The sequence below is a fragment of the Oncorhynchus mykiss genome, chromosome 7 (assembly GCF_057628025.1).
Source record: "Oncorhynchus mykiss isolate SJ-2025 chromosome 7, ASM5762802v1, whole genome shotgun sequence".
Classification (NCBI taxonomy): Eukaryota; Metazoa; Chordata; class Actinopteri; order Salmoniformes; family Salmonidae; genus Oncorhynchus; species Oncorhynchus mykiss.
The window spans coordinates 6,008,834-6,022,480 of NC_143028.1; the positions used below are offsets into that span (position 1 = coordinate 6,008,834).

Below are 13,647 nucleotides of genomic sequence, written 5' to 3' on the forward strand. Positions count from 1 at the left end.
TGGTACCCTTCCCCAGATCTCTCCTTCGACAATCCTGTCTCGGAGCTCTACGGACATTTCCTTTGACCTCATGGCTTGGTTTTTGATCTGAAATGCACCGTCAACTGTCGGACCTTATATAGACAGGTGTGTGCCTTTCCAAATGATGTCCAATCAATTTAATTTACCACAGGTGGACTCCAATCAAGTTGTAGAACGATCTAAATATGATCAATGGAAACAGGATGCACCTGAGCTCAATTTTGAGTCTCATAACAAAGGGTCTGAATACTTACGTAAAGAAGGTATTTCTGTTTAGTTTTTTTTAATAATTTGCAAAAATGTCTAAAAACCTGGTTTTGCTTTGTCATTGTGGGGTATTGTGTGTAGATTGATGAGGAACAGATGTATTTAATTATTTTTTGGATAAGGCTGTAACGTAACAAAATGTGGAAAAGGGGAAGGGGTCTGAATGCTATCAGAATGCACTGTACTGTATCTAATGTTCTTTCATAAAATTTTAGCTCATCTTGCTCTGGCTAGCATAAATTGTTGATGTTGTTGTTGTTGTTGATGTGCATAACTGAGGGAGAGAGAACCTACCTTTTCATGGTTGTTTGATCAATAGGAGTGTAAAGTTCCCAAGTGTAAGAGGACTCCTGTGGTATTTACATAATTGCAGAAATCTATTCAAGTGTATTTTATGGCTTTTGTCGAATGCATTCTAATGATCTAAAGTTGCGCTGTTACAACTGCCTGTAAACACACAGTCCAGTTCAAAGTGAATGATGGCAGGCTCCACTGCCTGTAAACACACAGTCCAGTTCAAAGTGAATGATGGCAGGCTCCACTGCCTGTAAACACACAGTCCAGTTCAAAGTGAATGATGGCAGGCTCCACTGCCTGTAAACACACAGTCCAGTTCAAAGTGAATGATGGCAGGCTCCACTGCCTGTAAACACACAGTCCAGTTCAAAGTGAATGATGGCAGGTCCTACTGCCTGTAAACACACAGTCCAGTTCAAAGTGAATGATGGCAGGTCCTACTGCCTGTAAACACACAGTCCAGTTCAAAGTGAATGATGGCAGGTCCTACTGCCTGTAAACACACAGTCCAGTTCAAAGTGAATGATGGCAGGCCCTACTGCCTGTAAACACACAGTCCAGTTCAAAGTGAATGATGGCAGGTCCTACTGCCTGTAAACACACGGTCCAGTTCAAAGTGAATGATGGCAGGCCCTTGTGGCAAATGGCTTGTTTGCATGAGGCCTACTGTAGCTTTTATTGGCTATGGTGCACTGTCTGTGTAGACTCCGGTCCTGGACAAGACAGATGTTTGGTTAGGTTTTATTTACTGCAGTGTCTATTATTTGTCTAAACTCCACGGCCGCTTTCCCATTCTATATTGCTATAGAATTTTCACAAATGCCTTAGTATACGTAGTTCCCAAACATTCTAAGAATTTATGGAAATGTGAAAATGACCATATCTAGGTGCTCACTTGTCAGAAAATGTTTTAAAAAGTGTAATATTCTTTGTGGGAGTGTATGTGAACAGATTTTAACAAGATTTCATGTTGCTAAATTGCTGTCAGTTCCACTTTAAATAGCACTGATGCTGTTGTGTGTAGAACATCTTTCACCATGCACGCTGTGAATCATGTTTCACACTCACACTAATTGGTAGGGTGGAACAATAAGGGTACTGGGCTAATAACCACCCCCTGCCCTTTGTGTGGAGGACGCCAGGAGTGTGCGTGGGAGAGAGTGAAAGAGAGTTCATCAGTGTTCAGGAGCATGAGGGAGAGAGTGGGAGAGAATGGGAGGGGGGATGAGAGCTTCCGGGGCGGTAGCAGAGCTTCAGAGGAGGTAGGTGAGCTTCAGATGGGATAGGGGAACTTCAGAGGAGATAGGGGACCTTCAGAGGGGATAGGAGAGCTTCAGAGGGGATAGGGGATCTTCAGAGGGATAGGGGAACTTCAGATGGGATAGGAGAGCTTCAGAGGGGATAGGAGAGCTTCAGAGTGGATAGGAGAGCTTCAGAGGGGATAGGTGAGCTTCAGAGGGGACATGGGAACTTCAGAGGGGATAGGAGAGCTTCAGAGGGGATAGGAGAGCTTCAGATGGGATAGGGAAACTTCAGAGTGGATAGGGAAACTTCAGAGTGGATAGGAGAGCTTCAGAGGGGATATGAGAGCTTCAGAGTGGATAGGAGAGCTTCAGAGGGGATAGGAGAGCTTCAGAGGGGACATGGGAACTTCAGAGGGGATAGGAGAGCTTCAGATGGGATAGGGAAACTTCAGATTGGATGGGAGAGATTCAGAGTGGATAGGAGAGCTTCAGAGGGGATAGGGGAGCTTCAGATGGGATAGGAGAGCTTCAGAGTGGAAATGAGAGCTTCAGAGGGGATAGGAAAGCTTCAGAGGGGATAGGGGAGCTTCAGAGGGGATAGGAGAGCTTCAGAGGGGACATGGAAACTTCAGAGGGGATAGGAGAGCTTCAGAGGGGATAGGAGAGCTTCGGAGGGGATAGGGAAACTTCAGATGGGATAGGAGAGCTTCGGATGGGATAGGAGAGCTTCAGAGTGGATAGGAGAGCTTCAGATGGGATAGGAAAGCTTCAGAGGGGATAGGGAAGCTTCAGAGGGATACAGGAACTTCAGATGGGATAGGAGAGCTTCAGAGGGGATAGGAGAGCTTCAGAGTGGATAGGATAGCTTCACAGGGGACACGGGAACTTCAGAGGGGATAGTAGAGCTTCAGAGGGGATAGGGAAACTTCAGAGTGGATAGGAGAGCTTCAGAGTGGATAGGAGAGCTTCAGAGGGATAGGGGAACTTCAGATGGGATAGGAGAGCTTCAGAGGGGACATGGGAACTTCAGAGGGGATAGGAGAGCTTCAGAGGGGATAGGAGAGCTTCAGAGGGGATAGGGAAACTTCAGAGGGGGTAGGAGAGCTTCAGAGGGGATAGGAGAGCTTCTGATGGGATAGGAGAGCTTCAGAGGGGATAGGAGAGTTTCAGAGTGGATAGGAGAACTTCAGAGGGGATAGGGGAACTTCAGAGGGTATAGGGGAACTTCAGAGGGGATAGGGGAACTTCAAAGGGGATAGGGGAACTTCAGAGGGGATAGGGGAACTTCAAAGGGGATAGGAGAGATTCAGATGGGATAGGGGAGCTTCACGGGTGACTATGAGGAGGATGTAGGTGTTGGAAGGTGCAGGAGAGTCTGGAGGTGTGCATTAGAACCTAGACAATAGGAGACACCATCTAATTAGAATCGCCCATATTATCCATGGTACTGGAAAGACCTACGTTAGTGGGCTCCACCTCACCCAGACATTTTCCCTTGCTTTACCCACAACCATATTACTTCCTTACCACGACAACCATGCCTTATTTCCTGTTTCCTGTCTCCACAGCAAGTCAAGTCAACCTGACGTGCCGAGCGTTCTTCGGCTTCGCCGGGGAAGTCAGTCCGCTCATCTACTGGATGAAGGGAGAGAAGTTCATCGAAGACCTGGACGTGGAGAGGTTCAGAGAGAGTGACATCAAGTAAGACACACACACACATCAAGTAACACCCTGTCACACACACACACACACACGTCAAGTAAGACCCTGTTACATACACACACACACATTGCTTGAGGTCATATGGGATATACATACGTTCCTGCATGAACTGTAAAAAGTCAAAGCCACAGTTTTGACCAACACACTTGTGATGCTGTGGTATGTTGTAATGCTATTACCAGGATGTGGTATGTTGTGGTGATATTACCAGGCTGTGGTATGTTGTAATGTTATTACCAGGCTGTGGAATGTTGTAATGATATTACCAGGCTGTGGTATGTTGTAGTGGTATGTTGTAGTGATATTACCAGGCTGTGGTATGTTGTAGTGATATTACCAGACTGTGGTATGTTGTAATGCTATTACCAGGCTGTGGTATGTTGTAATGCTATTACCAGGCTGTGGTATGTTGTAATGCTATTACCAGGCTGTGGTATGTTGTAATGCTATTACCAGGCTGTGGTATGTTGTAATGCTATTACCAGGCTGTGGTATGTTGTAATGATATTACCAGGCTGTGTGGTATGTTGTAATGATATTACCAGGCTGTGGTATGTTGTAATGCTATTACCAGGCTGTGGTATGTTGTAATGCTATTACCAGGCTGTGGTATGTTGTAATGCTATTACCAGGCTGTGGTATGTTGTAATGCTATTACCATGCTGTGGTATGTTGTAATGCTATTACCAGGCTGTGGTATGTTGTAATGTTATTACCAGGCTGTGGTATGTTGTAGTGATATTTCCAGGCTGTGGTATGTTGTAGTTGTATTTCCAGGCTGTGGTATGTTGTACTGGTATGTTGTAATGTTATTACCAGGCTGTGGTATGTTGTAGTGATATTACCAGGATGTGGTATGTTGTAGTGGTATTACCAGGCTGTGCTATGTTGTAGTGGTATTACCAGGCTGTGGTATGTTGTAATGTTATTACCAGGCTGTGGTATGTTGTAGTGATATTACCAGGATATGGTATGTTGTAATGATATTAACAGGCTGTGTGATTCCTAGTGATTCCTATGCACACGTGCGGAGTGCGATCTAAGATTACCAGTCCAGGATAATAGATAGGATTTGAGATAGCCTGGAGCCGTTCTCCTCCTGTAACGTACTGGGTGTAGTGGGTGAGAAGTCAGGCGCAGGAAACAGAGAGTTCAGGGTAGTGCTATCTTTAATGCACAAAACGGAGAACATACGCCAACCCCACGAAACACAGGGCGCACAACAAAACAAATGCCCCAAACACGGGGACTTAAACTGTCCAGCAAAAACCACGAAATGGGGAAACACGTAACCCACAGACGTGCACACAAGTTACACAAAACAATCCTGCACAAAGAGCAGGCGGTCCTCCTGGTAAATAAAGCCTGACTAACCAGCCTAAAACACAAACAGGTGAAACCAATAAACAGAAAGGGGAAAAAGGATCAGTGGCAGCTAGTAGGCCGGGGACGACGACCGCCGAGCGCCACCCGAACAGGGAGGGGAGCCACCTTAGGTAGGAGTCATGACACCTCCCGTGTTTGCATGCATATACAGAGATAAATGCATATACATTTATCCTCATACAAGAGAGTCAGGGACACACAGCGCAATAACAACCATTTAAAGGCCATTTTACCACAAATACCTCACCGCACTCTGACAGCTCTACTAGAAAAATGTCACCTTTCCGTCACCAGCCATAGCTATTTCTTCAATAACATCAATGAATGTTTAATGGCGTTAGTCAATAATTCAGGCGAATTATCATGCATTCTTTATTATTGCACGGCATGTGTGTGTTCTCTGAAAGTGATCAGGCTTGCTTGCTTTGCTTATCACGTTACTGGTCTTGAATGCTAAAGTTATACTGAGTGGGCGTGAGCTGAGGAGCTGGAGAGGAGAGCAAGGGAACTCTGGGAGTTCTCTTTTACTTTGATTTGTGGGCGTCTAGTGGGAACAGCTCTGCTCTTCAGCCTTGGAGAAACATATACACATACACACAGACACGAATACACACACACAGACACGCATAAATACATACACACACTCAAATACACACACACACACACGCACAGACACACATATACAAACACACAGACACACATAAATACATACACACACTCAAATACACACACACACACACACACGCACAGACACACATATACAAACACACAGACACACTCACACACACACAGACACACACACGCACAGACACACATAAATACATACACACACTCAAATACACACACACACACACGCACAGACACACATAAATACATACACACACTCAAATACACACACACACACACACACGCACAGACACACATATACAAACACACAGACACACTCACACACACACAGACACACACACGCACAGACACACATAAATACATACACACACTCAAATACACACACACACACACACGCACAGACACACATAAATACATACACACACTCAAATACACACACACACTCACACACACACAGACACACATAAATACATACACACACTCAAATACACACACACACACACACACGCACAGACACACATATACAAACACACAGACACACTCACACACACACAGACACACACACACACACACACACACACACACACACACACACAAATACACACACACACACAGACACGCATAAATACACACACACAGACACACACACACAAATACACACACACAGACACACATACATACACACACACAGACACACACATACACACACACAGACACACACACACACAAACACACACAAATACCCACACGCATCGAACACACACACACACACACACACACACATGGGCTGAATACTCCATGGATCACTAGTACGTATACAGTACCTGTCCAGGGGACTCTCACAGACATGGAGCTGTTGATGCATCTGTCTCTTTGTCTTCACAATCCGTCCATCCGTCCGTTACTCCAACAGTCAATCCATGCCTCCGTTAATCCAACAATCCATCCATCCATTCCTATGTTAATCCAATAGTCCATGCATCCATTCCTCCATTAATCCAACAATCCATCCATCCATTCCTCTGTTAATCCTACAGTCCATCCATCCATTCCTATGTTATTAGAACAGTTCATCCATCCATTCCTCTGTTAATCCAACAGCCCATCGATTCCTCTGTTAATCCAACAGTCCATCGATTCCTCTGTTAATCCAACAGTCCATCCATTCATCTGTTAATCCAACAGTCCATCCATTCCTCTGTTATTAGAACAGTTCATCCATCCATTCCTCTGTTAATCCAACAGCCCATCGATTCCTCTGTTAATCCAACAGTCCATCGATTCCTCTGTTAATCCAACAGTCCATCGATTCCTCTGTTAATCCAACAGTCCATCCATTCATCTGTTAATCCAACAGTCCATCCATTCCTCTGTTATTAGAACAGTTCATCCATCCATTCCTCTGTTATTAGAACAGTTCATCCATCCATTCCTCTGTTAATCCAACAGTCCATCCATTCCTCTGTTATTAGAACAGTTCATCCATCCATTCCTCTGTTAATCCAACAGTCCATCCATTCCTCTGTTATTAGAACAGTTCATCCATCCATTCCTCTGTTAATTCAACAGTCCATCCATTCCTCTGTTAATTCAACAGCCCACCCATCCATTCCTCTGTTAATCCAACAGCCCATCCATCCATTTCTCTGGTAATCCAACAGCCCATCCATCCATTTCTCTGGTAATCCAACAGCCCATCCATCAATTCCTCTGTTAATCCAACAGTCCATCCATTCCTCTGTTAATCCAACAGCCCATCCATCCATTTCTCTGGTAATCCAACAACCCATCCATCCATTTCTCTGGTAATCCAACAGCCCGTCCATCCATTCCTCTGTTAATCCAACAGTCCATCCATTCATCTGTTAATCCAACAGTCCATCCATTCCTCTGTTAATCCAACAGTCCATCCATTCATCTGTTAATACAACAGCCCACCCATCCATTCCTCTGTTAATCCAACAGCCCATCCATCCATTTCTCTGGTAATCCAACAGTCAATCCATCCATTCATCTGTTAATCCAATAGTCCATCCATCCGTTCCTCTGTTAATCTAACAGTCCATCCATTCCTCCGTTAATCCAACAGCCCATCCATCCATTTCTCTGGTAATCCAACAGTCAATCCATCCATTCCTCTGTTAATCCAACAGTCCATCCATTCCTCTGTTAATCTAACAGTCCATCCATTCAATTCATCCATCTTCAGCGTCTTGCTGTGCTTTTATTCAAGCCAATTCACTTCAACATGATTTATTGGTCCGCAAGGGGCAATTATAGCAGGACTGACCATGGCATGGCAGACATAGCATTACCATAACAACAACAGAGAACAGGAAACGCTGAAAACACATAATAACACTTATTGCTCCAGTGAATAAGAGTTCCAAGGAAAAACAGTAGTCCACAATACTCCATACTTGCTAACTTGAGTCCCTATAGATTTTTCCTATTGGTCATTGATGTTTAAAACACATTCTGATATGTCCGGAGACCTCCCTCTGTAGAACAGTAGCTACATCAGGAACACCTTCCGTAACTACCCTCACAATGTACTCAAACCTCCACAGGAATCAATTCATCATTATATAAACGTCTCAGAGAAAACTCCATGCGAATGATGCGTTTGATCCAGGTTTTACTCCTAAATAACAATGCATTTCATCCAGAATTTGCTTCTCCAACCTCTTTTGTGTCCCCCTTGTACGGCATCCATATTAGGAAGTCCCTGGTACCAAATGGCACACCATTCCCTAGATCAGGGTTGGGCAAAGTTAGGGGGCTCTGGTCAAAAGTAATGAACTATGTAGGGAACAGGGTGCCATTTGGGACGAAGCCTCTCAGCTGTCAGACCCCTTCCCTACCTATATTCCATTGGACACATATCTCCATGCTCGGCAGATGTGAGCTAATGTAAAGGTTAAGTGGAACATGGAGGGGGAAAAGCAGGGAAGAGAGGAGATGAGACAGTGAAAGGAATGACATTTGGAAACGTCTCTGTAAACTAGCAGGTTCAGAGTACCTGAAGCAGATCTCTCACTCCAAACCTGGTGATGACTTCATACCAATTAGGCTTGGAATAAATCAATGAAAAAGAGAGGTAGAGAGAGAACGAGAGGGAGGGAGGGAGGGAGAGGGGGAGAGGGGGAGAGAGACTGGGAGACCAGAGAGAGAAACTGAGAGACCAGAGAGAGAGAGAGACTGAGAGACCAGAGAGAGAGCGAGAGACCAGAGAGAGAAACTGAGAGACCAGTGAGAGAGAGAGACCAGAGAGAGAGCGAGAGACCGAGAGGCCGGAGAGAGAGACTGGGAGACCAGAGAGAGAAACTGAGAGACCAGAGAGAGAGAGAGACTGAGAGACCAGAGAGAGAGCGAGAGACCAGAGAGAAACTGAGAGACCAGTGAGAGAGAGAGACCAGAGAGAGAGCGAGAGACCGAGAGGCCGGAGAGAGAGACTGGGAGACCAGAGAGAGAAACTGAGAGACCAGAGAGAGAGAGAGACTGAGAGACCAGAGAGAGAGCGAGAGACCAGAGAGAGAAACTGAGAGACCAGTGAGAGAGAGAGACCAGAGAGAGAGCGAGAGACCGAGAGGCCGGAGAGAGAGACTGGGAGACCAGAGAGAGAAACTGAGAGACCAGAGAGAGAGAGAGACTGAGAGACCAGAGAGAGAGCGAGAGACCAGAGAGAAACTGAGAGACCAGTGAGAGAGAGAGACCAGAGAGAGAGCGAGAGGCCGGAGAGAGAAACTGAGAGACCAGAGAGAGTGCGAGCGACTGAGAGACCAGGGAGAGAGTGACTGAGAGACCAGAGAGATAGAGACTGAGAGACCAGAGAGAGAGCGAGAGACCGAGAGGCCGGAGAGAGAAACTGAGAGACCAGAGAGAGTGCGAGCGACTGAAAGACCAGAGAGAGAGTGACTGAGAGACCAGAGAGAGTGACTGAGAGACCAGAGAGAGAGACAGAGAGACTGAGAGTCCAGAGAGAGAGAGACTGAGAGACCAGAGAGAGAGAGAGCGACTGAGAGACCAGAGAGAGAGAGCGAGAGACCGAGAGGCCGGAGAGAGAAACTGAGAGACCAGAGAGAGTGCGAGCGACTGAGAGACCAGAGAGAGAGTGACTGAGAGACCAGAGAGAGAGAGAGAGAGACTGAGAGTCCAGAGAGAGAATGACTGAGAGACCAGAGAGATAGAGAGAGAGAGACTGAGAGTCCAGAGAGAGAGAGACTGAGAGACCAGAGAGAGAGAGAGCGACTGAGAGACCAGAGAGAGAGAGAGAGAGACTGAGAGTCCAGAGAGAGAGAGAGAGCGAAACCAGAGAGAGAGCGAGACACTGATTTTCTGCTGGGAGCACAATATCAAGTGAGCCCCGTGTGGTCTCGCTAAAATGATCCATAGCCACTCAAAAGACTGTTTGCTACTGTTCCTGATGTGCTTCTCAAACCTCTGAAACAAGCCTTTCTCAAATCCCAGTCTGTGGAGGAATGCTCTCCAGTCTGCAGCATATTTATCTTGAATATGATTTTTTTGTGCGTGGTCTGTGGCATATTTGACACAAATAAATACGTGCAGTGGGACTACTTGTGCAATGCGCTGAACTATGTAGGCAGCAGTAAACAAATTGTGTTGCCATGACTAATTATAGCTATACCAAACACACACACACACACACACACACACACACACACACACACACACACACACACACACACACACAAGCTAGCCCTGCTGCTCAGCCCGCACCCCCACCCTCTCTCTCTCTCTCTCTCTCTCTCTCTCTCTCTCTCTCTCTCTCTCTCTCTCTCTCTCTCTCTCCCTCTCTCTCTCTCTCTCTCTCTCTCTCTCTCTCTGAATTTGTTTCAAATAACAGCTGCCCGCCAAACCCAGTCTGTGTGTTATGTCAGACTTGCCTCAGCCGATATGCTATGAAGCCATCGTAAATAAGCAGACATTTAGAAGCAAAGCTTCCACATCTCAAGGATAAAACAGACCATTATTTATTTATTTCAAACCAAACAAACAAAAATGCTGCACAATAATTTCACAGACAACTTCGTACTTCCTCTCTCATAACATTTCCCAGTGCCAGGCTCCTTTCACTATAGTTGAAAAGCTTGTCATGCCCTCAGTCGTGGATGCTTGCCCAGAGGTTTGATCTGCTGCTACAAAGATCAGTGAAATCCCACGTTCCAATGACACTGTCACGCTTAGAATCCAGGATCTGGCCGATGATATAGAATCACATGGAGGTTTTAGACAGAGCCTGCACATCAAATTGGTTTGTAATCCAATTAGATGAGACGGCTGACATTTCAAATGCCACTTCTTGTATATATTAGCTACATATGTAAAGAATGTCTTTCTTGTAGAGAGTTTCCTCAGAATAAAACTACAGGAGAAATATTCTGTGTTCTGAACGAGTACATCACGGGACATGGATTACGATGGGACCATTGTATCGGGATCTGTAGGCCTACGGACCAGTCTACTGCTCAACCAAAACCATGCAGGTGACATTTTCTAAGCAAACAATAATATTGCCGATTTCAAGAAAAAGCTGGGCACCTGGAGAGACAAAGTGGATAGAGGCATTTTCTCCCATCTATTCTCAACTTTAGAAGTTTGCTATAGGCCTACAACACAAACAGGTATGGGAACACCAGGCTGATGCTTGCTGCAACAAAATTGAAATATCGCAGCAGACTGGCTGTTGAAAACACCTTCACAACTCCCGGGTGTCCCTGGCACAAACAAGTTTGAGAAAGGCTGGCCTATAATATAGGCTATACTAAGAGCATGTTCGGAGAAACACATGTGTCACGGATCCCTCTGGAACTTTCATTGCACACACCTGGCCCCCATTCCCACTGATTGTATTTGCATATATTTGCCCTTTGTTCACCATGGTGCTGTTGATTATTGTTACAATGTCTGTTGGTGCTGTGAGGACCAGTGCTGTGTGTTTTGGGCTTCCGGGCAATTGTGGATTGCGCAGATGATTACGGGTCTAGTCCCGTGTGTTAATCATTGTGCGTGTGTGTTTTTTATTCGAGGTACTCCTCGCTCTTTTGTTTGGGTTTCAACTCTGTGTTTTATGTACTTGTTTGTTTGGTCTTCGTCCCCGTGCCTTTACACGCCACGGCGTAATTTTGGGTATAATAAAAAAAACTATTACGCATTCCTGCGCCTGTCTCCTGAATCTCTTCATACCAACGTGACAGCAGGGAAAAGTTATATTTCTAAGAAAATGTACTTTCTTCCCAAGTTTTTTTCTGCTGGGATGCTGTATATACAAGGCTACACTGCATTACACACTGCATTGGATAGGCGTTCCCAATGACTGTGCTGTGTACGGTGGCACTTCAGGAGGCCAGTCAATTTGTCCCAAAAAAATACAATCTGTGCAAGCGGACTAGGCCTACTGATGTCCTGTTCAGCTTGAGAGGGAGAGCGGGAAGATGAAGAGCTTACTATTGCTATAATTAATTAGAATGGAAACAAAAGGTTTCGTTGCCCGTAATGAAGCTATTTATCAGAGTTATTGATCTAAAAAAAAAACAAATTCGAGTAATTTACATAAACTACTGTTCAAAAGTTTGGGGACACTTAGAAATGTCCTTGTTTTTGAAAGAAAAGCACATTTTTTTGTCCATTAAAATAACATCAAATTGATCAGAAATACAGTGTAGACATTGTTAATGTTGTAAATGACTATTGTAGCTGGAAATGGCTGATTTTTTATGGAATATCTACATAGGCGTACAGAGGCCCATTATCAGCAACCATCACTCCTGTGTTCCAATGGCACGTTGTGTTAGCTAATCCAAGTTTATCATTTTAAAAGGCTTTCTAATTTATCATTAGAAAACCCTTTTGCAATTATGTTAGCACAGCTGAAAATTGTTGTTCTGATTAAAGAAGCAATAAAACTGTCCTTCTTTAGACTAGTTGAGTATCTGGAGCAACAGCATTTGTGGGTTTGATTACAGGTTCAAAATGGCCAGAAACAAAGTCCTTTCTTCTGAAACTCGTCAGTCTATTCTTGTTCTGAGAAATTAAGGTTATTCCATGCGAGAAATTGCCAAGAAACTGAAGATCACGTACAATGCTGTGAACTACTCCCTTCACAGAAAAGTGCAAACTGGCTCTAACCAGAATAGAAAGAGGAGGGGGAGGCCCCGGTGCACCGTAAGCTAGTGATGCGGATGGCCGTAAGCTAGTGATGCTGATGGCCGTAAGTTAGTGATGAGGATGGCCGTAAGCTAGTGATGCGGATGGCCGTAAGCTAGTGATGTGGATGGCCGTAAGGTAGTGATGCTGATGGCCGTAAGCTAGTGATGCGTATGGCCGTAAACTAGTGATGCGGATGGCCGTAAGCTAGTGATGCTGAGGGCCGTAAGCTAGTGATGCTGATGGCCGTAAGCTAGTGATGAGGATGGCCGTAAGCTAGTGATGTGGATGGCCGTAAGCTAGTGATGCATATGGCCATAAGCTAGTGATGAGGATGGCCGTAAACTAGTGATGCGGATGGCCGTAAGCTAGTGATGAGGATGGCCGTAAGCTAGTGATGTGGATGGCCGTAAGCTAGTGATGCGGATGGCCGTAAGCTAGTGATGAGGATGGCCGTAAGCTAGTGATGAGAATGGCCGTAAACTAGTGATGCTGATGGCCGTAAGCTAGTGATGCTGATGGCCGTAAGCTAGTTATGCGTATGGCCGTAAACTAGGGATGCGGATGGCCGTAAGCTAGTGATGCTGATGGCCGTAAGCTAGTGATGCGGATGGCCGTAAGCTAGTGATGAGGATGGCCGTAAGCTAGTGATGAGGATGGCCGTAAGCTAGTGATGAGGATGGCCGTAAGCTAGTGATGAGGATGGCCGTAAGCTAGTGATGTGGATGGCCGTAAGCTAGTGATGCGGATGGCCGTAAACTAGTGATGTGGATGGCCGTAAACTGGTGATGCGGATGGCCGTAAGCTAGTGATGCGTATGGCCGTAAACTAGTGATGCGGATGGCCATAAGCTAGTGATGCGTATGGCCGTAAACTAGTGATGCGGATGGCCGTAAGCTGGTGATGCGGATGGCCG

General features: G+C 45.5%; 1 protein-coding gene across 2 annotated transcripts in view; it reads left to right on the forward strand.

Annotated features, from left to right (window-relative positions):
* The window catches only part of LOC110495463 (interleukin-1 receptor accessory protein-like 1), a 400,086-nt gene that overhangs the window by 333,651 nt on the left and 52,788 nt on the right, over nt 1-13,647 (forward strand). For both annotated transcript variants that reach the window (XM_036982526.2, XM_036982528.2), the window contains exon 7: nt 3,398-3,530. In XM_036982526.2, the coding sequence (XP_036838421.2) occupies nt 3,398-3,530 (133 nt within the window). The remainder of the gene's footprint in view (nt 1-3,397; nt 3,531-13,647) is intronic.